Here is a 23529-nt window from a genome sequence, read left to right on the forward strand (position 1 = left end):
GCCCCCGAGCCGCCTCCTCCGAGCCCCCATCCCAGAATGCAGCGGGGCGGCGGGGTCACCAGCAGGGCTATCAGCGGCGGGGGAGGCGGGGACTGTCACCAGTGCGGGCTGCCTGGGGACTCCACCTGTGGCACGGAGGAGACGTGTGTGGGGGGGCGGGGCCGCCGTGGTGAGCCCAATGAAGGGCTGTGCGGTGAAGTGTCCCCTCAGGCACCCCAAGTGACCCCTATACTTCCCATAGGGGTGGAGGGTAATACCAGAACATGGCTGTGTGGCGGCGGACATTTATTCTGCTGGATAAACACAGTACAGGTGTTCCCTATAGCATCCTTTCATAGCGGACATCGCTAATTCATTTCATGCTATTATACGGGGTCATGTATTGATAGTCGTGTGCTGTGGCAGACAAAACCACAAGTGCGAAAACACTTTTTGGGGGCCCCCATACAACTACTGGACGAGCACTGAGGCCATTCCGCAAACACCCCCTTCACCACGTCCAATTCTAAAGGAGTCAAGAGGAAATGGGAGACACTTTGCGCATGTCTCAATGTCAGTCAGGGCAGGATTTCAAGAGACCCTGTCTGCTATCTATGGATATAAACCCGTCAGCTCCTTGCAATATACTGCCTCAGTTCTGTTCCAGCACTGTGGCCTTTACCAGGCTCTTCGGCATTCAAAGCTTAAGGCCTGGTTCACACCTGTAGGTTTTGTAGCGCGTTCAAAGCTCTACAAAACGCTCAAACATGAAAATCCCATTGTTTTCTATGGGTATGGTTCACACCTTGCCATATATCAGCCCTTCTGAACGCGCTACAAAACGGCCTACACCTGAAAAGGTACATGAGCTTCTTTGCTGCGTTTTTGTCGCGCGTTTCCATTGGGATACAGCCAAGTAGCCCTCAGAAACCCACGTTTGTCACGTGTTTTTTTTACCAGGAACCACGGTACAAACGCGCTTATTCGATACGCCAAGGTGTGAACAGAGCCTTAGGCCGTGTTCACACCAAGCGCAGAGCAGTTGCAGACCAGATCAAAACTGCGCCCAATATATTCCAATGGTATTTTTTGCTCCAGCTCACATCGCAGCGTGCGGGTCCAGAGCCGGTGAAAAAACTGCAGCAAGCCCCATTTTACCTGCTCTGGAATGCATGCAAACGCATCAAAAACGCATGCAAATGCCTGGAGCGCACTGAAAGCCCATGTTAACCCCTTCGAAAAATATAAATTATTTTTTTTACCAAAAATGACCCGGAACGCATCAAAAACGCGGCACAACCCACTGCACTGCGTGTGCCGAAACCTGAGCGGATCTGCTCTGCATTGGGTCTGAACAAGACCTTAGGAAGTGCCAAGTTCCTGTGCTCCCCAACTGCACCCTCCCTGTGGTTTCATCCTCCAAGCCTTATGGTACTATGTTAGTGGATGGAGCCATGGTATGCAGTGGGGGAGCACAGACATCCAATATGTCAAGACTAGATTGGCAAGGGGAAGTAGGATAGACCAGCCACTAGATAGGTGAATATAACAACGTTACCAGATTTTCAAAAAGAAATTGGGGGACACCCAAATGACCCAGTTGTAAATCACACCCCTTTGTAGCCACACCCACAAAATCATGTCCCCATTTTTAGCTGCCGTGAAACAACTGGTCACAAACTCTTGGGAGGAAGCAGATATTGAAGATGTAAAGACAAAGTGCCCTGGGCACTATAAGGAATTAAATAATGTGGCAAATCATGTGTGCGATTAAATTGTGCTAACAGTGGAAGACGCATGGGTAAATAAACTCTGAGCCTACTCTACTATGGGTCAGGCATGTGTAACACACACAGTGCATGGATCAGGGGCGTGTAACGCACAGACTTCAGGGGTCAAGAGTGTATAACGCACAGAGTGCAGGGCTCAGCAGTGTATAACGCAGAACAAAGGGGTAAAAAGTGCATAGATCAGAGAGCAGGTATCAGGAGTATGTAACATAAAGAGTGCAGGGGTGAGGAGTAGGTAATACATGGAATACAGAGGTCAGAAGCAAGAAACGCATGGAGTACAGGGGTCATAAGTAAGTAACGCATTGAGTACATTGGTCATCAGTAGATAATGCATGGAGTACAGATGTCATGAGTAGTTAATGCATGGAATACAGGGGTCATCGGTAGGTAATGCATGGAGTATCAAAATATAAGGTGTCCCCAAAAGAATAGAAATCCCTTACTCGGAGCCGGTTCAATAAACAGGTAGAAAATACATGATTTGACAGTAAGAATATTTAATCATAGAAAAAGTTTTAACATTACATCCACAACGAGACATTTAAAAACAGTTAAAAAACTTCCCTAAGGTAACAATAATACAAGAATCATGGGTGGTCTGCACTCCAACTAAAGTGATACTATGGAGTTGCCACCTACTAGACAGATATCTCATGTGTGGATACAATGTATCCCGGGTTACTCACAACTCATGTTGCTCAGGGAGCTCTGGGAGAGACAGTCCTGCTCAGGTTCCAAAGTGCTGGATGATGTGTTTGCTTCAATAGATAATTGTAATTAGGATCAGGAAATGGGGATGGATAGGCTGGGCTAGAGATGCAAGTGCCCTTGCCTTTTTCCCTTGCTTGGGGCTCTCACTGGCCCTCAGGCTCGAATTTCAAATTTTGAGAGCTAACCCAGAAGCATTTCCGTGTAGATGTGTGCGGCCGCACAGTAAAGCAAAAGAAGTATATGCAGAAATCTCAAAGGTAGACGATTCCCAGTACGAAGGTTGTGCAAAGTACAGCAAGCTGTCGTCCGGTCGTTTCACTCAGACTCTGCTAGATGCATTAAGGGTTCCAATGCAGGCTTGACTTCAATCCAATCCCAAGCAACTGGGCTCCGTCTCCGCACTGTCAAAGCCCAAGCTGACAGTGATAATGCCGCGGCTGATGTGCGGGATGAGCTTTAATGAGTGTGCAGGGAAGTTGAACAGCACACATAACCCTGACGCGTTTCCTCCCCACTCAGGGGCTTCTTCAGAGGGCTTCTTCACCCCTCTGAAGAAGCCCCTGAGTGGGGAGGAAAATTGGTCCACCGATGTAATCCAACGTCTATCACGGCGTCCAGCGTTGTCCACGATGACGACGACTTGACAAAATAAAAAATAAATAGAAGTAATTAAAAAAAACAACAACGACCGCCGTCCCGTTCACTCACGACGAACACCCGTCGCATAATGGGATTTTGACAGATGCCGGTAACATATAAACATGTGGGCGGAGCTAGCAGCTAGCTAATTAGGGCTTCACAAGGCGCATTGCCTTGTGGGGCGTTCAGCGGCCGATCGCCCTTATCGTTTGTGTGTTCGGCGAACACACGAACTAGCAATATGGAGTCCAACCCTGGATAGAAGATCCCAATCATCTATGTCCAATTCATACAATATATCCTCTCAGGAAATGCATTGTTTGTTTGAAGTGTTATGCTTCTACAGAACATCTTGGAAAGGACTGTAATGCCATAATCAGTTGCATGGCGTGTGGAAGTGATACTCCTGTTAAAGCACTTCATCCACTTGAGCACGACTCTTCAATAGATCCTCCTCCAGCTGCGGCAGGTCATGGCGGGAAGAGACATGAACAATCACCTGCAACTATTACATCAAAATGTAGTGACATCTTACAAAGGACTTTGGCGTAAAACTCATGCAAAAATATGTCTAAGTGTTTAGTCAAAGACAACCTGAAAAGGCAGTCAAGATGTATGCTGTCTTAGATGATCAAAGCAGTCATTCACTCGCTACTTCAGAATTCTTTGACTTGTTCGGCATAAAGAGAAATGTGTTATCCTATACACTGCACACCTGTGCTGGTTCAGTGCAACTCACAGGAAGAACAACCTATGCTGAGTTACTCATTTCTCCCATAGAAGGGACTGAAAGAAATTATCTTCCTATGCTCATAGAGTGCAATCAACTCCCTAATGACAAAGATGAAATACCTACACCAGAGGATGCTCTTTCTGAACCTGATCTACGTCAGTTAGCCAACCGTATCCCACCTCTTGATCCTGATGCCAAAATTATGCTTCTGCTAGGCAGAGACATCCTAAGAGTACACAAGGTACGTGAATTGTACAGTGGTTGTAATAATTATGTGTATGCCCAAAAGACAGACCAAGGTTGGGTAATCATCGGAGGCAGACGAGGACATCATACAACAAGGTCATGGCTACACTAAAAAACTGTCTTGTCATACTCCAAGTAAGACAACCTTCCAAACTGCTAACCACAGCAACAAGTTTAAATCTTCAACAAATGATCATAAATCTACTATCACTGAGATCCTGCACAACAATCCTCATGTTCTTCAGTTCAAGGACTGTGTGACTAGCTACTCTAAACCACTACTGACTTCAGTAGATGCTACAGAGTCACCTGCAGGGAATGAGTCCCAAGCTACTCCTGTCATCATACAAGACCATCCTTTTCTTTACAAGCTGCAAGCAAAATCTCCAAAACTCATCAAGACGTTTCTTCAACCAACTGGAGAGACTATCTTACTCACACCCCTGGAGGACCTTATGGGTTCTGCTGCCCTTGGACAGGTGACCTAATGTCTTCATAGACTATTCCAGGATGCCACGTTCAGGACATCAAAGACAATTAAAACACCTAATTTCTAGTGGATTACCAATCGAGTCAGCCGAGGTTTGACATTTTTGTGGCCTCTCTGACTGAATTTCATTTTAAAAGACATTCCATCCTTTATGGACTCATGTCTTAGGGCTTGTTCACACCAAGTGCGGAGCAGATCCGGACCAGAGCAGGTGCAGACCGGATCAAAACTGCGTCCAATGTATTGCTATGGTATTTTGACCTCCAGTTCACATCGCAGCGTGCGGATCCAGACCGGATGAAAAAAATGCGGCAAGCCCTATTTTACCTGCTCTGGATGTGGTCTGGAACGCATCAAAAACGCATCTAAAACGCAAAAACGCATGCAAGTGCCTGAAAGCCCATGTTAAACTTTAAAACATTTTTTTTTTGTACCAAAACCGGCCCTAAACGCATCCAAAACGCGGCACAACCCACTGCACTGCGTGTGCAGAAACCTGACCGGATCTGGTCTGCATTTGGTGTGAACAAGGCCGTACAGTTAATATGTTACAGTGAAATCTAAAGATTTCAGACGGGAAGTGTGCTGCCACATCCAGTGTCATTTTTGTTATTTCTGCTTTTTCAGTTACACTGTATATCATATATCATTACATTGTGTTATTCTGTATACTTAGCTACAAGTGGTAGATTAGCATTGTTATAGCCTAATCTGTGCATACTTGGTATCTTCCCTTCACCCCTGCTGTTTTCTGTACATTGGTACAGTCTTCTGCTAGACTTTCCCAGTCATTCTTCCTCTTTTTGCATCACACCCCTCTGAGGTAAAAGGGTCTCTGTTTAACCTGTTAATGGCAAAGATGGGAATGTCTTTTCACTCTAAGAATGACAAGGAATCACATCCTCTGTATTCAGAAGGCAAATAAACTACATTGGATTCTACTCTGAGTCTTCTTATCGAGTTGAACACTATCTGTGAATATTGCATAGTCAGTAGGTTGTCATACTATCCGTACAGATGAGTCTCAGGAAACTATGTGCAAATACATAAAGCGGCGGTTGTAACAGAATATGCAGTACTTTTTTTTTTAAAGTGCACCGCAGTGAGACGCAGTGAAACTGCAGCACACTACAGTGAGGCCATAGAACTTAAAGAAATTACAGTTGTGACATTTCAATAAAGTTCTAACAAAAAAAGAAACAGTACGATTTGGCTCGATTGAGCGTATCGGCACTGTCCAGTCACACACACCAGTGGCCGTGCGGTTGAGCGCGGCTGCTGGTGTAAAAAAGCCCTCTGTAAGGCTGAGAGATGAAGGGGCCGCACCATAAGCCAACTAGGCATGTTGCTGTATTTTTAAAACTGACAGCTTCCTAAGAGAAGAGATCAGAGAGATGATGGCATCTCCTTTCAGGCAAGGAGTCTGAAGGAGTGAGGTATCTGGCTGTGTATGACGGGTGTTTGGGTCATCAGACTGGTTAAACAGAATTGCAAATCTCTTCCTGGTCAGGACTCTATTTGCATTGAGTTTGCATGTTCTCTCTGTGCTTGTGTGGGTTTCTTCTGGGTACTCTGGTTTCCTCCCACACTCCAAAGACATGCTGGAAGGTTAAAAGACATGCTGTCTAAATTGGCCATCATACAGTATGTATGCATGTGAGATAGGGACCTTAGATTGTAAGCTCCTTGAGGGCAGGGACTGATGTGAATGTGCAACTATGGAAAGCACTGTGTAAATTGTTGGCGCTATATAAATAATACCTGGAATAGACAGATAGATAAATAAATAAAACAGTTCATATACTGTATATGTATTTCAGTCAAATACATATACAGTATATGCATTATCTTTTATTTAGTTTTTTTATTTTGTTCTTATACTTTTAAATATTGTCTTCTGTCTTGTTTTTTTATTTGGTACGTTTCATTATCCCCCCCCCCTCCTGTTTTTTGTTAGTTGGTACAGTCTTTAGGCACACCTTGCCTCTCTGCTACTCAGTTTCTAGTTTCAGTTTTAAAACAGGACTTATTGTCTTCTTATGTTTCAAACCTGAAGTAAAACTATGATTTAACTTCTGGGTCTTATTGAAAAAAAATTACCGTAAGCTACCTGTGGATTGTGCTAGGTCGGCAAGTGGCCATACTGTCTGCACACACTGGGTGGTGTGTAATATTATACACCTGCTCTCTGCATAACCTTTCTGCACACAGATAATAGTACACTACTCACACTTGTAGCAACATGTCTCTAGGCTGAATATGTGTCTTTTTTCAACCTGACTATGTAACTATGTCTCTACAAGAGCTGTGCATTTACAAGAGGCAGGCCCGCAAGGTAAAGCTGATTTATTATAAGTAAAGATATCTGCTAGACCTAAATGCACACTTAAGTCTTCCATAAAGGGATTCTAAACCCTCTGGGTTTTTTTGCATATATCTACTGCTATCAAGCAGTAGATATATGCAGATATATTTAAAATAAGCAGTTTTTTTATAAGCGGTTTAAACTTACCTGTGTCTTCCCTGCGGACTTCCGTCTGAAAATTCTCGGGCAGCCGCAAAGCATCTTGGGGCGGGTGCATGCGCAGTTCGGATTTTCGGCCGGGAGACGCAGAGAGACACAAGGTAAGTCTATGGACGTGTGCAGCCGCATGCAGACACCATGGGACAGGAAGTGCCAGCAAAGACAGAGGAGTCCACGCTGGATTGGAGACCCGCAGCAGCGCTGGAGAGCTGCAGAGATCGGGAAAAGTCTCAGTACATGTGATTGGCGCTGTCAGCTTCCTGGCGGGCTCGGCACGTGGAGCTGCGAACACGCCCGAGCCCGTCCTTACTGGAGAGAAGGCTGAAAAGGACAGGAAAGAAGAAGATCGGATTAAGAGACATCATTTAAGGTAAGTGATGACACTAACATTGGGGGGAGGGAAAAAAACGTTTGCCTTTAACCCCTTCGTGACTTTGCCGCCGGGACTCTGTTTAAACTTGTAGAGCCGACTGTCTGCTTTACAACAGAAGCAAAGCTTAAAGAGAATTATAAAGCAAAAAAGGCAGAAATAATGATAATCTCTATGATTTGTGAAATAATATGCAATGCATAACTGCTGCTGATGAAACGTAATGATGCAGTGCAACTAAACAGTGCATGTGCAAGGATTAAACAAACCGATGAAAGCTATAATAAAACTGTCTGCAAAATATTCTTTTCTTCCATAAAGTATTAATACAGAAGAGTCTCTGCAAGAGTTAAATAGCTTTGCTGCCCTTAAGAAAAGCAGCTCAATTTGTTGGGGGCCAAGTCACTAATAGAGATCAAAGATATCAGAACTAAGTCCTGAAGGCACTTGAAGACATCTAGATCACTCACAACTATCATCGGTAAGATCTCGCTCACAGCTGCCCCACTTACTTCTAGTGAAAGGCTGACAATCAGCTTTGCACATGTAAACAGGCTCCTGGCTACTATAGCCTGTGGGAGTCTGCTTACTGGAGCCCGCTGCTGCCAACATATGACATACATCAGTGGAGGTGAAAGCGTCACAGCTATACTTCAGGTATACAGTTTAAAGCAGAACTCCGGGCAAATAAAATCCTAACCCTTGCAGTGAGGCTACACACTTTCTCCTCCTCTGCTCCAGCAATGGAATTCATAGAACATTGATTACTCACAGGACTTTAGACTGCTGGAGTGAAGAGGGAGCGAGGCTAAACGGACTGATCTAAGAGCAAGCGCGGCATTGTGGTTCGGGTGAGTAAAACTTTGTTATTTTAGCTCCCTAGACAAAATGAGTACTTAACCCTTGCAGTGTGGGGTGGGGCCACAATTGTCACTTGTTATTCTGTTCTGTTTATCTAATCTTGTGATCTTCTGCAGGTAAGCGGATTACTGAGTACTTTTGGATGTACTACTAACTAGAAAAGGATCGAGAGAGCAACAGCGTACTGATAAGGTCATTAAGCTGCTCTTTCCCCCTGTCAGCAAGCTCTCAGTCATAAGCTGCCGGCATGAACCTGATTGTCTCATACTGCTTTTCCACCCAGTCTGTGTCCAGCTGTCCTGGAGAATATAGGAAGATAATACAAGTAAGGTTTCTATAATACATAGACAACAAAAAAAATGATGTCCTCATAACAAAAGAAAGCCTTATTTGTATATGTATAGTCTCAGTCTGCCATTGTTCTCATGTTATTTGTATATACAGTGCAGCCAGTTTGCAGCAATTTTTAGCTGCAGAGTTCTATTTTCCAGCCAGGAAGGCAAAAGGCAGAACACTAGAGAGCTTTGCAGATGTTGGAAATCCTCCCATCTGGAAGTCATTTCTTTCTGTCTTATTTTACAGAGCAGTCGATCACCCTGGATGGAACAAAGGAAAAGAGCAGGGGTGCAGTCATTGCCTGGATTATCCTGGTACACCGCCACTTACAGCCCAGCTCCTTGATGACAATTACAGACCAGCGTGGAACTTTTTTTTAGCCCACTCCCTACAAATGGCTGATGACAACTTGGGTTAACGCGCTGCCGCCTTGGTATGTAAATCTTACCTGGTACACTGCCCAATGTTTTCTTAAGAAATGTAATACTAACAGACTGCAAGATATTGCGTACATGGTTTATTTGTAATGTAAATGTACAATAGTTATAATCTAAACTTGTGCAAATGGCAGCTCAGCTTACAGCAGAACAAAAGGACGTTAGGAGGACTTATATAGTTAGTTTGCAAGCGACCACGATTGCAGGAAATTAAACCTATATTGAATTTTTTTTTTTTTTGGTTGCCAGACACAGGAAACAATCACATTTTGTCACAGTCGGCCAGCTGTTTTAACCCTTTCAGTACTCAAAGGCCTATACTTACCACATCAGTTGTTAGAAACGTGGAACATGTCTTATATTTAGCCGTACACAAGAAAAAAACTAAAAGCACAGCCATAGTTCTGTTTTATTATGCTTACTATGGAGAGGTTAAAGTGACACTAAACTCAGTTAAATCTTAAAAATGCATTCAAGTACCTTAAGGCCTCATTCACACTGGGCGTACACATCCGTGTGGCTTGCATGCCCGTAAACAGCTGATCCCGGGAGGGACAGGTGCTGTGTGTGATTGCGCTCGGCAACCGGTTCTTCCCTATAGGACGCAGCTGTACCCTGTCATCTGTGCGGGTATGGGTGTCTGCACTTGAACGCAGACAGGATGGATGTCCGTATGACAACGTACAACCGCATCCTCCCAGAGGAAAGAACAGGCTGCTGAGCGCAATCACACACAGCACCTGTCCCTCCCAGTTTACAGGCATGCACGCAGGGGCGTAACTAGAAATCACAGGGCCCCATAGCAAAATTTTGTATGGGGCCCCTTGATTGCTAGTTATGCCACTTGCAGAGCCCACCATAGACTATCTATGGTGGGCTCTGCAAGGTCTCAGTTGGGCTGCACGCCTCTAACCTGTCAGTGGTGGTCACCGCCGCCGGGCCCCCTGCCTCCTCTTCCGTTCCCGGGCTCCGCCTCCTTCCATAGATGGGCCCCGCCTCCTCTTACATCACTGGCCCCACCTGCTCTAAGATCGCTGACCAGTGATGTGAGAGGAGGCGGGGTTGCTGTTAAGCGGGCACCGCCTCCTTCTTTACTGCAAACGCCGGTGTATCCGGCCTTTTCTGCAGCATCTGCTGGCTGTCACTGACACAGCTCCGCAGCGGCTGTGAGGGGGAACGTTCTCTTTCACAGCAGCTGCTGAGCTATGTTAGTGACAGCCAGCACCAGAGACGCCATAGCGACCCAGGCGGCCCACACGGCATCAGAGGGATGCCTGGCCGGGCCCCCCTGTGCACAGGCCCCATAGCGGCTGCCTGGGTCGCTATGACGATTGTTACGCCACTGAATGCACGCCACACAGACGTGGAAGGCTGGGCACACACCTTACAACCATCGCAAGACTTTTGTCTTGCGATGGTTGCAAGGTAATTAAAAAAACGTACGATCTGCCTATCTTGGACAGGCAGATCGTACTTGCGATGATCGCAAGCCGCGCCCCCCTGGGGGGCGGGCTTCCGATAACCACCATGCCGAACGGCAGTGTGCGCTTGCGCACACCGGCCCGTCCGGCTTTTATCTTACGAACATGCTACACACAGAATCGTACGATTTTCGGCGGGTTTTTGAACATGTTCGTAAGATAAAAGTTGTGCGACCTTACAGTAGTAGAGGTCGCACGACTTCCCCACACCTTAATCTCATGTTTAGTTTACTCATTTGTATTGAGATTGTAGTCCATCACAGGAGCGAGCTTGGAACAGTGTCTACTTTACAACACACACAGGGACCGTGGGGAGCAAAAGTAGCACCCCTCCAGAAGGAAGGACATGGTCGGCACCAATTCAGAGATGATTTGAGGATCTACAGCTGAGTGATACACAAATAAGATACATTTTTGCTCATAAGTGAGGTTCTTGAATACATTTTCAAGATTTAACTCCTGAGTTTAGGCTGGGCTCACACCTAGGCGTATTTTTTCAGCTCGTTTTTAGCACGTTTTTCCGTTCAGTGAAACACGCGTCACTGGCGGTATGATTTGTTTTTAGTTTTTTCCTTTATTTTCTCTATTTAAAAAAAATATATATTTTTTTTCACTTTCAAACTTCCCGCCGGCTCCGCCCCCCTGCGACGCGGCCGCTCGCAAGGGACGGAACCCAGAAGTCGGCAGCCGCCGGAGGACACAGCGGGGATCGCAGACAAGGTAAGACCTGTACGCTCTATTCCCGAGTGTGGCTCCGGGGTACCGCTTTGTTAACCCCGATCCACACTCGCGAATACCAATGGAAACGCGCGGAAAAACACCCTAAAGAAGCTCCAGTACTTCTTTGGGCGTAGGGCGTTTTTCAGCGTGTTCCTACGCGGTGATATACGCCCAGCTGGGAACCATGCCCATAGGCAATTATTGGTTTTCACACCTGGGTGTTTTACAGCGCGTTCCTACGTAGGAACGCGCTGTAAAACACCCAGGTGTGAACCAGGCCTTCGTGTCACTTTAACTCTCAAGAGAAAAGTAGCAGATTTTTTTATAACAACAACCAGCAACATGTGCCACTTGCAACCGGTACCAAAGTGTAGTCAGATCACTTAAGCTGGCCATACACCTATAGATTATCTGCAGATTTTCTATGGTCAGATGGGAAAAGTGCAACTGATTCCTCCATCTATGCTAAACTGTGCGGATGGAGGAATCTACCACTGGGCAAAGCTTCAGTATCTTGCTGGTCTGCCCCACTGGCTGTCAAAATACCTGAACAATGCCTGCAACCAATCAGACTGTTCAGGTATTTTGACAGCTAGCGGGAGCGACCATCAAGATACTGAACCTTGGCCCAGTGAGAGATTCACTATCCTATCAGAGTCTAACTTTTTGTTCGCTTTTAATAACATATAAGAGAATAGCAGTTTTGTGTACTACTCTATGCATTTTAAATGTATTATATATTTTGTAGGTGCTTCTACATGTTCAACTTTATGGCTATTTTAAGGAAACGTAAGTAGCCAACTATTGTTACCCCATGAAAATATATGAATTCAAACTATGATTTTCTCTGTTAATGTAACTAAAATTGTTTTATTTATTTTTTTTCAGTTAATCACATACTGCTTCTTCTTCTTTTGTTGACAATTTGTGGCATATGGTATAGCACCATCTATAAGGTGCCTGCTATCACCAAAGATGAAGGTAAAACAACACATTTTATTTTCAAGACACATATAACATCAGTTAATTTTTCTATCACACATTTGGATTAGCAAAGTTAAGCTTACATAGGGTCTTAACTGAAAAATCTAATTTTCAATATGTTTACCATTATGCCTTACTGTATTCCGTTTCTGTAAGCAAATCATTTATTGTAAACCAGTTGCAATTAGCTTTGCAATTAGCAGCAGGGTGATCTATACACTTCTTATTTGGGCTGCCTATCAAATCTATGGCAGGGATGGCACTGGCAGCTGCCAGATTGGTGGGCTTGGAACACTGCAGAGTTACTGCAATGTGACTGAAATGAGCAGAGGGAGACACAGACAGAGCCAGCCCAATGGGGCTCGGATCACATATTTCGGGGCTGCTTGTACCCCCTTATTGGGGGCTCTGAGGCCAACAGCCAACTGAAGAAGTGCACACAGCAGTCTGGCAGCACTGATGCTAATCATGAGACAATGCCTTAGCGTTGCCAGCCTGCTACAGCAAGTGCTGTTACTTTAAGAAGTTGTAGTGCTGATCTTAGAGCCAAATATCAGTAGCTTTAAAAAATCTGCATAAAAACAATCAATACAAAGCAGTCACTTTTTTTTTTTTTTTTAAAGGTGTATGTGTTATTATTTTGAACTCCAGGCATGTCTTCCTAATTGCTATTTCTCTAGCCTTACAGTTCTGTGCAGGACTATGTAAACTTCTATAAATGTATATATTTGCTATGAACATTTATTGCTCTTCCCCTGAAATGCACATTGGTGGGACTTCCTCCTGTTTCATGTTATATTTTTTCCGCTGCTCACATTCTGTATGATGCAATGGAAGTTGTAGAATTAGAACATAGTTTGTTGGGTGCCAGGTACTGAAAAATTATACATTTTTATATTTATAGTTCTACAACTGCAAATATTAAAACTTGAAACTGGTTATTCTTAATGATTTCTCATATCCAGTGTTTTTACTTTAAGCTTGTGTTGCTTATATGTAATTTCTATTATATTTACGCCAGATCCAGATATAGAAGAGGAAGAGGAGGAGGAGGATGTCATTCCTGTAGTCATTTGTGCACCTTCAGGCCGGATGGGAGGCACTATTGCTGCAATCAATAGCATATACAGCAACACTAATGCCAATGTGCTCTTTTATATTATTGGTCTAAGAAACAGTTTAGTTCATATCAGGTGAGTGTCCTCATCCATTGCAAATTGTAAAATAAGCAAAAATGGTCACATTTATAACAGCAAATGCAAAGTACTATGGTTGCCTTAGCAACCAGATTCCAAATGCTGTTTTACTACAGCTGCTATGGAGGACAGCAAAGCCATAAGATTATGCTTTACCAACTTCTATCTTTCATTTTCAAAGTTTAACTGAACAAGCTGAAGAGAGAAGCTGATTGGTTTGCTCCCGTTTTAGTAAATTCCCCCCTATTGCTTGATAAAATATGGTGCAAGAGGCACAATTCTGAGATTTGAAAAATTACATTTAAGAAATTACAGTCAAAGAATTAAGGGTTCTGTCACACCAGCAACCACATGTTATGTCCCACATAATGCACAAACTGGTCTGCCTTCTGCACATGCAGGTGTGACGGAGCCCTAAAATAAAAGTCCTTATTCTTATCTTAGCCTGTAAAGCTTGGTGAATTGAGCCTATAAACAAGTATGTGCATGTGAACAAACTGGATCTCTAGCAACCTGGCTAATATAAGCACACTGTATGTAGTCTGTATAAATTGCTTCAAGTAGACCTCACACTCACTTATTTTTCTAATTGTGACAGTTTATTTTGTATTTTAGGAAATGGATTCAAGGCACTCATCTATCAGACATTAGATTTAAAATTATAGAATTTAACCCAGTGGTACTTAAAGGAAAAATTCGCCCTGATACAGCTTTCCCGGAGCTTCTTCAACCAGTAAGCAGATATGCCAACTACATTGCACTGCAAATACTTTCTGAATTAAGGACAATATTAGAATTATGAATTAGAAACACATTTTGCATAAAACACTGCATGCTGGCAATTGGCTACAAGGCAAGTGTGCAGGACCTAAAAAATGCATTATAAAAAGATGTGTTGTCATTTTGCTTTACTTTGCAATGTCACATTTTTACATATACTGTATATTATTACATATTACACATCATTACAGGTTCTGTACTTTGGAAGACAAATGCGCACAATTACCCTGTGTTTCTTTATGTAAGCTGCAGACATCCACTGAATCATTTCATTTTGATGTGATTATATTGGTACAGGTCCTTTATCATTGACCATTTGGTGCATTCAGTGAACATTATGTTGTTTCCTAATACCGCTCCTTATAGCCACTGTGTCGATTAAAAAAAATGCTGTAGAAGCTCACTGCAATAGAAGCCCCCTAAATGCTTCAGCAGATGGCAGGTCCAAAATCCGCTGTCTTCAAGCACTACAGTCTCCATGAGCATTGGATATCTGCGTCCCTCACCACGCACTGAAGTTCCAGCCCCTCTATCACTACAAAATTAATTTGTGACATCACTGCCAGATAACATTATTTGCAACAGGGGACCAGGCATCCAACACACTCAGACAGGGCTGTAGCTACCATGGGGCGAGTGAGGCACTCGCCTCAGGCGCAACTGAGAGGAGGCGCAGCCAGGGCCAGCCTGACTGCGCCCCTGTTGCTATGGTGAGCACAGGGCGCCATTGGCAACGGGGGCGGCGGCCGGCCAACACAGCCACGGCTCGGCAGGGAGAAGGAGCGGCACAGGCTCAAGCTTCTCCTCGGATCCCTGCTGCTCCCCCCCACCTGTATGGGCAGAGGACTCTGTGTCTGCAATCTCTTTTTCTATTTCAAAATTGAACTGTTTAGACCCCTAATATTTCCCCGGAGCCCCCCAAAAGTAAAAAAAAATTGTAACAAAAATAAAATACCCCCTCACGCACACACATTACTAGACATGTGCAAAGACTAAACATTTGTTTTTGACGAAATGAATGGAAACTAAAAATGTTTTCATTAGTTTCGTCAAACGAAACAAATATTCTTGCTATTTTGGATTTGGCCACCAGCACATTCTGCACATGCGCACCGCCATTCTGTAGGCGGGGCTCATTACATCACATACCGCACACCACGTCTTTTGTGGGGCACAATTTTCCCTTCTTGCCTCGGGCGCAAAAGGAGCTAGCTACGGCTCTGCACTCAGAAGGGTGTTAGATGTAAAGATACTGCTGGAGGCTACAGTGCTTAAAACCCACTGCCGGAGATGTAAGTATTCAGAGGCTTCTGTTTCAACAAGCTTTTATTACTAAGCTTTAAAAGAGAACTATGGGGAGAGTGAAATACACTCATTTCCATAATTATAGCTCTGTTGATCGGGAACTGAGCAATCACGTACCACTGATAACTCAGTTCCCGATCTTCTCCTTGCAGAGAGGAGCGACTGTCAGCCATCACCCCCACAGGGATTCCCCTCCCCTCTCCGTTCCTCCAGCTCTGACTGAAGAGACAGACAGGGAAGAGGCGGGCACTGCTGGCTCTGGCTCTAGAGAGGTAGAGCCATCTGTCAATCAGGAAGATTGTCAGGATCTTTTTGCGGCTCTGCGCTGTCAGCATATAGTGCACAATAGCCCGCTATATGCTTTTGAGTTTTGGGTCACAGGAGGACATTATTATATGTCCTCCTGTGACCCTAAAGAGAACTACGGCCAAAAAAGATTAGGCCATAGTTCTCTTTTAAGTAGAGCCACAATATACTGTATTTGTAAAATGTGTAATATTATTTGCAGTTTTATAACATCAGTATTTATGGATTTTTTATTTTTCCATTACCTTTTTTATTCACAAAGCTGAACTTTGTACGTTTCTACCTACCACTGCTTATCAAGGAACACGAGAAAGTAATTTATCTGGATGATGATATCATTGTATTAGGTAGGTTTCTTTTTATTAATAATTATATATTATCATACCAATAGTACTTTTGTAAGTTAGTATTAGTTAGGTGATACCCTTTATTGGCTAACTTAGGTTATTGAAGATGCACACTTAGGGATTCCTTAGATCCCTTTTTCAGGATTTATATATTTCTCAATGTATAAAGACTAACAAAGTGATTTAAGGAATATCAAAATCTTCCATCTTTAATAACTTTAGGTGATACCCTTTATTGGCTAACTTAAGTTATTGAAGGAGCCATGTTTTTGGGATTCCTTCGATCCCATTGATGGGATTTATATAATTGTCAATAAAGCGTGATGAAGGGATCTAAGGAACAGTGGCATCACAAGGGGGTTGAAAAGTTGAGCACTCGGTCATGGACCGAGAGCCCGACAGCTGCACAAGAGGGGAGGAGACCTTACCTTATTCCACTTGACGGCATCCATCACCAAGACGGTGGTGAAGTACACATGACGTCATTATGCGTGTGCGCAATCTCCCGTCTATGGTGTAATAAAACTTCTGGCCATAAACAGAAACCCTCCTGGGAGACAAATGTATACAATGCTGGTACCAGAGGAAACAATAACGATCAAGCAAAGTTTTCTAACCTGTCGGTTTGTTTTGTACCTCAGAAATGCTTATTAATGGTATATATTGCCCTAGAAACATTGTATTGTTGAGAAGGGTTCAAAAGTCTATGGCCAGTTCGAAACCTTTAACAAAAAAGACTCCTTTGTATGACACTTACAGGTCTCAAATGTTATCTGGCACCCAAAGCTTAAAAGAGAACTATGGCCAAACCTTTTTTTGGCGTTAGTTCTGTTTTTTACTCATTTAGTAATGTCCTCCTGTGACCCAAAACTCAGCAAATAGTGGGCTATTGCCCACTATATGCTGACAGCGCAGAGCCACTCTGCAGCTGGGAAAGATCCTGACAATATTGTCAATATATTGACAATAATGACAGTCACCGATCTCTGGAGGGAGAAAAGAGTGAGACATCGATTGTCTGCACCAGACAATGCTGTTTTAACACCACTCTCTGGGCAGGTTAATAACACCTCCTAGCAAATGCAATCAACACCTGGTTGTGACTAACAGATTATGTGGATTGGAGCAACATTCACCGTATTTATTCCCAGAGAATTTGTGTACAAGTCATTCTGAATTGAAAAAGCTGGTTAGATGATTAGTGAAAAGTCTTCAAGAAAAATACAGCAAGTCCAGTTGCCTTGACTTATTTTTTACAGATATACCATGACCTGGATGAATGAGAACCTTCACAGACATGCTCTATTATATTTTTGTTAATATTAAATAAAGAGATGTGTAGATTAACTACATAACTTGCCCTATTCAACCTCACTGCTTAAGAGCTGTTAAGATATGATATCAGAAACATAGGCAGTGTTAAGGTGCCCACACACCTGCCGATTTACCGTACGATAATCGCGGGTGATCCTGCGATCGTACGATAATAGGCAAGTGTATGGAAGGCGTGCAACCATTTCTACTGTAAGGTCACACGTCTTTTGTCTCCCGAGCAGGTTTGAAAACCCGCCGAGAATCCTACGATTTTCGGCGGGTTAGTGGCGTTCTTGGGAGACAAATGCCGCACGGGCCAGTGTGCGCAAGTACACTGCCCGCTCAGCATTTGAATCATCGCAAGCCCTCCTCTCAGCGGGGAGGGCATGCGATGATCGCAAGTATGATCTGCCTGTCCAAGATGGGCAGATCGTACAAGCTTTTAATTACCTTACAACCATCGCAGGATGAAAGTCGTGCGATGGTTGGAAGGTGTATGAGCACCTTTAGAACAAACTTAACTAATTTTCTTATAAAGCTTCATTTAAATATATTAGACATTTTTTTGTGTTTTCCATTCACAGGTGATATTCAAGAACTTTACAACACAAAATTATCAAAGGGGCATGTTGCTGCATTTTCTGACGATTGTGACTTACCATCACTACAGGAAATTGCCATGAAAATAGGAATACAGGTACTAGATCAATGTTCAAAGTTGACAGTGGTTCTTAGTTCTTTAGATGTCATAAACCCAACTCTCAGAACATCACTGTGCCACATAACATTTTTATAACTAGGATCTGCAGGTTGGGCTGTTATGAGCGGGTGGTCTTTATCATTACAAGGGGTAGGGATTTATTTCACCTTTCCAAAATACCCTTAAACATTCATAACTCAAAAATGGACAATTAATAGTTTTCTATATGGCTCTGTACAAATGTACCTAAATTAATAATAAAAAAGATTTACATAATGGTAAATACTGTGACCAGGGGCATAAGTAAAAATCATGGGTCCCTACAGCAAAATTTTAATGGGGCCACTCCAGTGCTACAGTTGTCTGTAGTACATGGCAGTGTGAACTGTGACAATACATGTCATTGACCTTAATATAAAATATGCTTAAATCATGGACAGACATCAGGAGAGCTGTCAGCATTGCCAGTACACTACTAGGGACCATGCATTGGATAATAACATAATCAAAATGATATATCTGATATGGTGATAACATTATTAATGCTCTTGCAATTACTCTACAACACAAACTTTTTTAAATTCTAACTTATTTTTTAAACTAAAAACCTCAGCCAGGGGATAAGGTTTTAACTCTGAGATTTGTAACCACATTAGGCATAGTGGGTCAATTTCTGTAGCAAGAGTTCAGAGGGCAATAAATCTACGCTGCTAAGACAGATAAGCAATGCTTTTTACTGCACAGAGGGGGACCTGTGACTAGAACTTGAGCCCTTCTATAGTAAAAAACGCACCTGTTTAGTTTTCCTTAACAGGCTCCCTAATGGGGTTCCCCTCCTACCCCAGGGTCCATAGCTGCCGCATGAGCTGCTATGGTCATTGTTATGGCACTGACTTTGACCTGCTTAGGTTTCATTTACAATGGTAACATCCTCATGGCCGGATTTACATCATGGGAGTCTAGAAGCGCTGAAAATCTGGTGCTTTAAGCCATACCTGCTAACATGACTCCCTCCAAGCTCTGCCCCTGTTTTGTCTGTTAAAAAATTGAAACTAAAATGACATATCTAGTACAGAGAATAACAAAGTTCTTTACCATTGAAATTTTAAGAAAAAATGTCTTAATAAGTTGCCACATAAATGTGTTAAAAACAAAAAAAATATGAATAATACAACAACAATACAATAATTATGAGGAAAAGGGGAGGAAGAAGTTAAAGTGGACTACTACCCCCTTTCACTAAAACTGCTGATTTAACATAATCTTACCTCATTAGTTAAGTAAACATGTTTTTAATTTACCTAAAAATAGAGTTAATCTACTTCCTGGTCCACTTCTGGCACAAATGATGTACAGTAAGTGCCAAAGGGTTGCATCCTGGGAGGTTACATCAGCAGAGCATTGCTGGGAAATCTCATCTGTAATCTCAGAAGACCTCATGGAAAGGCATTTTCTACCCCTGAGATAATGTGTATGGTCACATGTCCTTGTCACATGTGCCAGAGTTCCAGGAAGTAAAGGCGATCTAGTAACCTGCCCTTAGTTAACATGGTCACTGTCAGAGGACTGGGAGATAAAAGAGAAATAAGGTATGTAAAGAATACAAGTCATGTGTTTGTAGATTGCCATTACTGAACAATTCTAAAGGTTTGTTTGTTGTTAGTTTAAAGATATGGGTAAAGGTCCTCTTTAATTAGGGTTGATTATGCAAAGGTTACTAAGAGGTTAAATAGGTGCAATTTGAATTGCTAGGTTGCTTTAGCTGATATTATGTGCAGATCAAAGGAATCTCCTTTGATCTGGACATTAAAGGAGAACTATGGGGTTATTCCCCATAGTTCTCCTAAGGGTAACGGGAGGACACAAACTAGTGTCCTCCCGTCAGTATACTGCGAGCTACAGCTCGTGGTATACTGAGACGCCGCAGCTGAAACGGATCCTGACAATTATGTCTGGATCCGCCCCGCTGCGTGAGTGACAGCTGGCTCTGCCTATCTAGAGGCAGAGCCAGCTGTACCCGCCCCCTCCCCTGTCCGTTCCGCTAGTCAGCGCTGGAGGATCGGAGCGGGGAGGGGGGGAATCCAGCCCCTCCCCTGTCACGGCTCTCTGCAGTGACAGGATCGAGAAGTGAGCGAGCACCGGTATGTGTTCGCTCACTTCCCAATCTACTGGGCTGACCTGTGACAGTTTCATTGTCACAGGTCGGCTAGAACTATGAGGTGAGTGAAAAGCACTCACCTCATAGTTCTCCTGTTTACAAAATACATTGTAACCATTATATTGTTATGATGTATTGAAAAGTAAGTTTGTTTATACAGGAGATGCTTTCCTAGCTCCTGTAACATACATTAGATGGGATTCCAGTCTTTCAACACCCCTATAAAAATAAACCTGCAGCTTTACTTCTGTTGGCACTCCTGTACAAGTACAAACAATATGCCAGGCTTTTTTTTAACTAGAAGCGCTTTCAATGTCACACCATTTGCCGTCAGGCTGTGCTGGCCATTTATTCCAGTGCAGTCCAAACGCAAGACAAGGCAAATTGCCTTGTCATGGATGGGCTTGGTTCACACCACGGCTCTCCGGTGTGGTGCCCTTAAAAAAGGTATGGCATGCAGTACTTTTTCTAAGCACACTGCAGTGAGATGCACAGTCCACAGCACAATCTTCTGTAGGACTTGTCACATATATAACTGCAACCTAACACCAACTAACCAGAGCAGGATAGTAAAAGACCCTGTCTGCACTAGTGGCTAGCAATCAGGGCCAGGTTTATCATAAGCCAGATCACGACTCAGTACTTGCAACTTTAGCCACCCCTCGGGAAGTGGCTGCTCAAGGAAGCAACTTTATGGTCAATCTGGCCCTGAGTATCCCTATCTAACTATATAGGCCACAACAAGTGCTTGGCTGCTATTCTTTTGGCAATACATGCTATTGCACATATATGCCAAAGCAAAGTGTTCATGTCATATCATGTCTTCTCTTTCAGAACAGTTTTATGGGATTTCTTGACTACAGGAAGCAAACTATTCAGGAGCTGGGCATAAGCCCAAGCACTTGTTCCTTTAACCCAGGAGTATTTGTAGCCAACATGACTGAGTGGAGACAACAGCACATCACAAAGAAACTGGAAACATGGATGAAGAAGAATGTAGAGTAAGTCACATAGCGCATGCTTAATTAATGCAATGCTTATGTTCTTTCTAAGGGTATACAAAATAACAAAATCCAAAGTAATCACAAATGAGTAAAATCTAAATGCTCACTTAGGGACCCTCCACACTGTTATAGGGGGTTGCGGGGTGTTACCACACGCACATTACAGTATTGCTGAACCCAAAAATTTATTTAGAAATATTTAGAAATATTAATTGTGCCTGAGCAGTACGCTGAATACCTTTTGCCTTGAATTCCTCCTGAAAATCACCTATATCAAGATGGCCTTCTCTATACAGATCAGTAAACAAAGATGTCTCCTGGTGTATACAGCAATCAGGACTCGTGCTAGAAATAGCAGTGGTGCTCGTAGTGATGTCCATGGATGTCGCCGTGCATATCCAAAATTATCAGCAATTAAGTTCACCAGCAATCGCAGGATTATTATTATTATCATTATTATTATACAGGATTTATACACTGAGTGGCCAGATTATTATGACCACCTGACGTTTGTAGGCGAATTAGCTATAATTTTGCGCTGAAGTTGCTAGAGGGCCAGACCATTATAAGTAGGGAAGCAGGTTGTTTACCACGACAGTAGAAGTGATTTTTTTCGGAAGATATGGGTAAACAACGCGATTTAACAGCCTTTGAACGTGGGATGATTGTTGGCGCTCAGAGCCATGGAGCGAGTATCAGCAAAAATCGGAGTTACGTACCTGGTAACTCTGTTTCTAGGAACCTTCCAGGACAGCATTAGAGATAGGCTCCTCCCACCGGAAACAGGAAACATCACCCACACCTAGAATAAAAAGAGTCCCAGCCTAGCACACTTCAGTTAAAACACAAGAACCGAAGGATACCACATCACTACCCCAATAAAGCTGTACATATACCGAATTATACATATGTATAAAAATATACGTCAACTCCGAAAGTACGGCATCTCACAGCAAGCCACACCATTAACCGGGTGGGAATCCCTGCTGCCCTGGAAGGTTCCTAGAACCAGGTACGTAACTCCGATTTTCTATAGTCACCTTCCAGGACAGCATTAGAGAGGATAAACGAGCACCATACTCACAATTTAGGGCGGGACCACGGCTTGCAGCACTTTCCTTCCAAAAGCCTGATCTTGGCTTAACGTCAGATCCACTCTATAGTGTTTGACGAATGTAGCAAAACTGGACCAGGTTGCTGCTCTGCAAATTTGATGTGGGGTAGCCCCAGCTCTTTCTGCCCAGCAGGCGGCCAAGGCCCTCGTGGAGTGTGCCGTCACCCGCTGTGGCGTTTCCAGGTTTTGTAGAACATATGCCTGGTGTATAGCCATTTTAATCCATCTCCCTATGGAGCTCTTGGATGCTCTTAGGCCCGACTTAGGGCCAGAAAACAGCACAAACAAATTATTGGACTTCCGAGTCTCTTTAGTCTTGTTCAGGTATTCCAGGACGCAGCGACGCACGTCGATGCCCTGCTGCGCAGCCTCCTTTTCATTTGCTGGATTAGCACAAAATGAAGGAATCACTATTTCTTGGGTCCTATGAAATACCGAGACCACTTTAGGGAGAAAAGCCGGGTCCGGTTTTAGAATAATCTTGTCTGGTAGAATTCTGCAGTATGCGTCTAGTATTGACAACGCATGAATCTCACTGACCCTTCTGGCTGAGACCATGGCAACTAGGAGCGCCGTCTTTAGTGTTAAGATTTTCAGTGAACATTCCCTTATTGGCTCGAAAGGGGTTTGTAGGAACCCACGCAGGACCACCGACAGGTCCCAAGTGGGAAAATGATTTGTACCTGGGGGCTTTGCCCTGGCTACCGCTTTAAGGAACCTCTTGATCAGTGGTTCTTCTGCCAGCCTGTGTTCTAAAAACGTAGCCAGTGCTGTAATCTGCACTTTGAGGGTACTACATGACAAGTTCTTTTCCACGCCATCCTGTAGAAATTCCAGCACTGAAACTACTTTAGTGAGTTTCCAGTGATCCCCGTCTGCCCTCCATGCAGAATACACTTTCCACACCTTGTTGTATATTGCCAAGGTTGAAGGCTTCTGACTTGATATGAGGGTGGAAACCACCCTGTCTGACAGACCTTTCCCTAACAGCAGGTCCCTCT

General features: G+C 43.6%; 2 protein-coding genes across 2 annotated transcripts in view; one reads left to right on the plus strand and one right to left on the minus strand.

The window, feature by feature from the left end:
• Positions 1 to 122, minus strand: part of HCFC2 (host cell factor C2) — a 26785-nt gene extending 26663 nt beyond the window's left edge. Inside the window, exon 1 of the mRNA XM_018558918.1 lies at positions 6 to 122. The gene's annotated coding sequence lies outside the window, so the exon portion shown is untranslated. The remainder of the gene's footprint in view (positions 1 to 5) is intronic.
• Positions 123 to 8923: 8801 nt separating this feature from the next.
• GLT8D2 (glycosyltransferase 8 domain containing 2) overlaps positions 8924 to 23529 on the plus strand; it is a 22214-nt gene continuing 7608 nt past the window's right edge. Inside the window, exons 1-8 of the mRNA XM_018558932.1 lie at positions 8924 to 9115; positions 12069 to 12109; positions 12209 to 12302; positions 13324 to 13497; positions 14116 to 14233; positions 16154 to 16238; positions 18137 to 18249; positions 21245 to 21411. Of these exons, the coding sequence (XP_018414434.1) occupies positions 9084 to 9115; positions 12069 to 12109; positions 12209 to 12302; positions 13324 to 13497; positions 14116 to 14233; positions 16154 to 16238; positions 18137 to 18249; positions 21245 to 21411 (824 nt within the window). The 5' untranslated portion in view covers positions 8924 to 9083. The remainder of the gene's footprint in view (positions 9116 to 12068; positions 12110 to 12208; positions 12303 to 13323; positions 13498 to 14115; positions 14234 to 16153; positions 16239 to 18136; positions 18250 to 21244; positions 21412 to 23529) is intronic.

Source organism: Nanorana parkeri, unplaced genomic scaffold (genome assembly GCF_000935625.1).
Source record: "Nanorana parkeri isolate BGI_ZX_2015 unplaced genomic scaffold, ASM93562v1 scaffold369, whole genome shotgun sequence".
NCBI lineage: Eukaryota > Metazoa > Chordata > Amphibia > Anura > Dicroglossidae > Nanorana > Nanorana parkeri.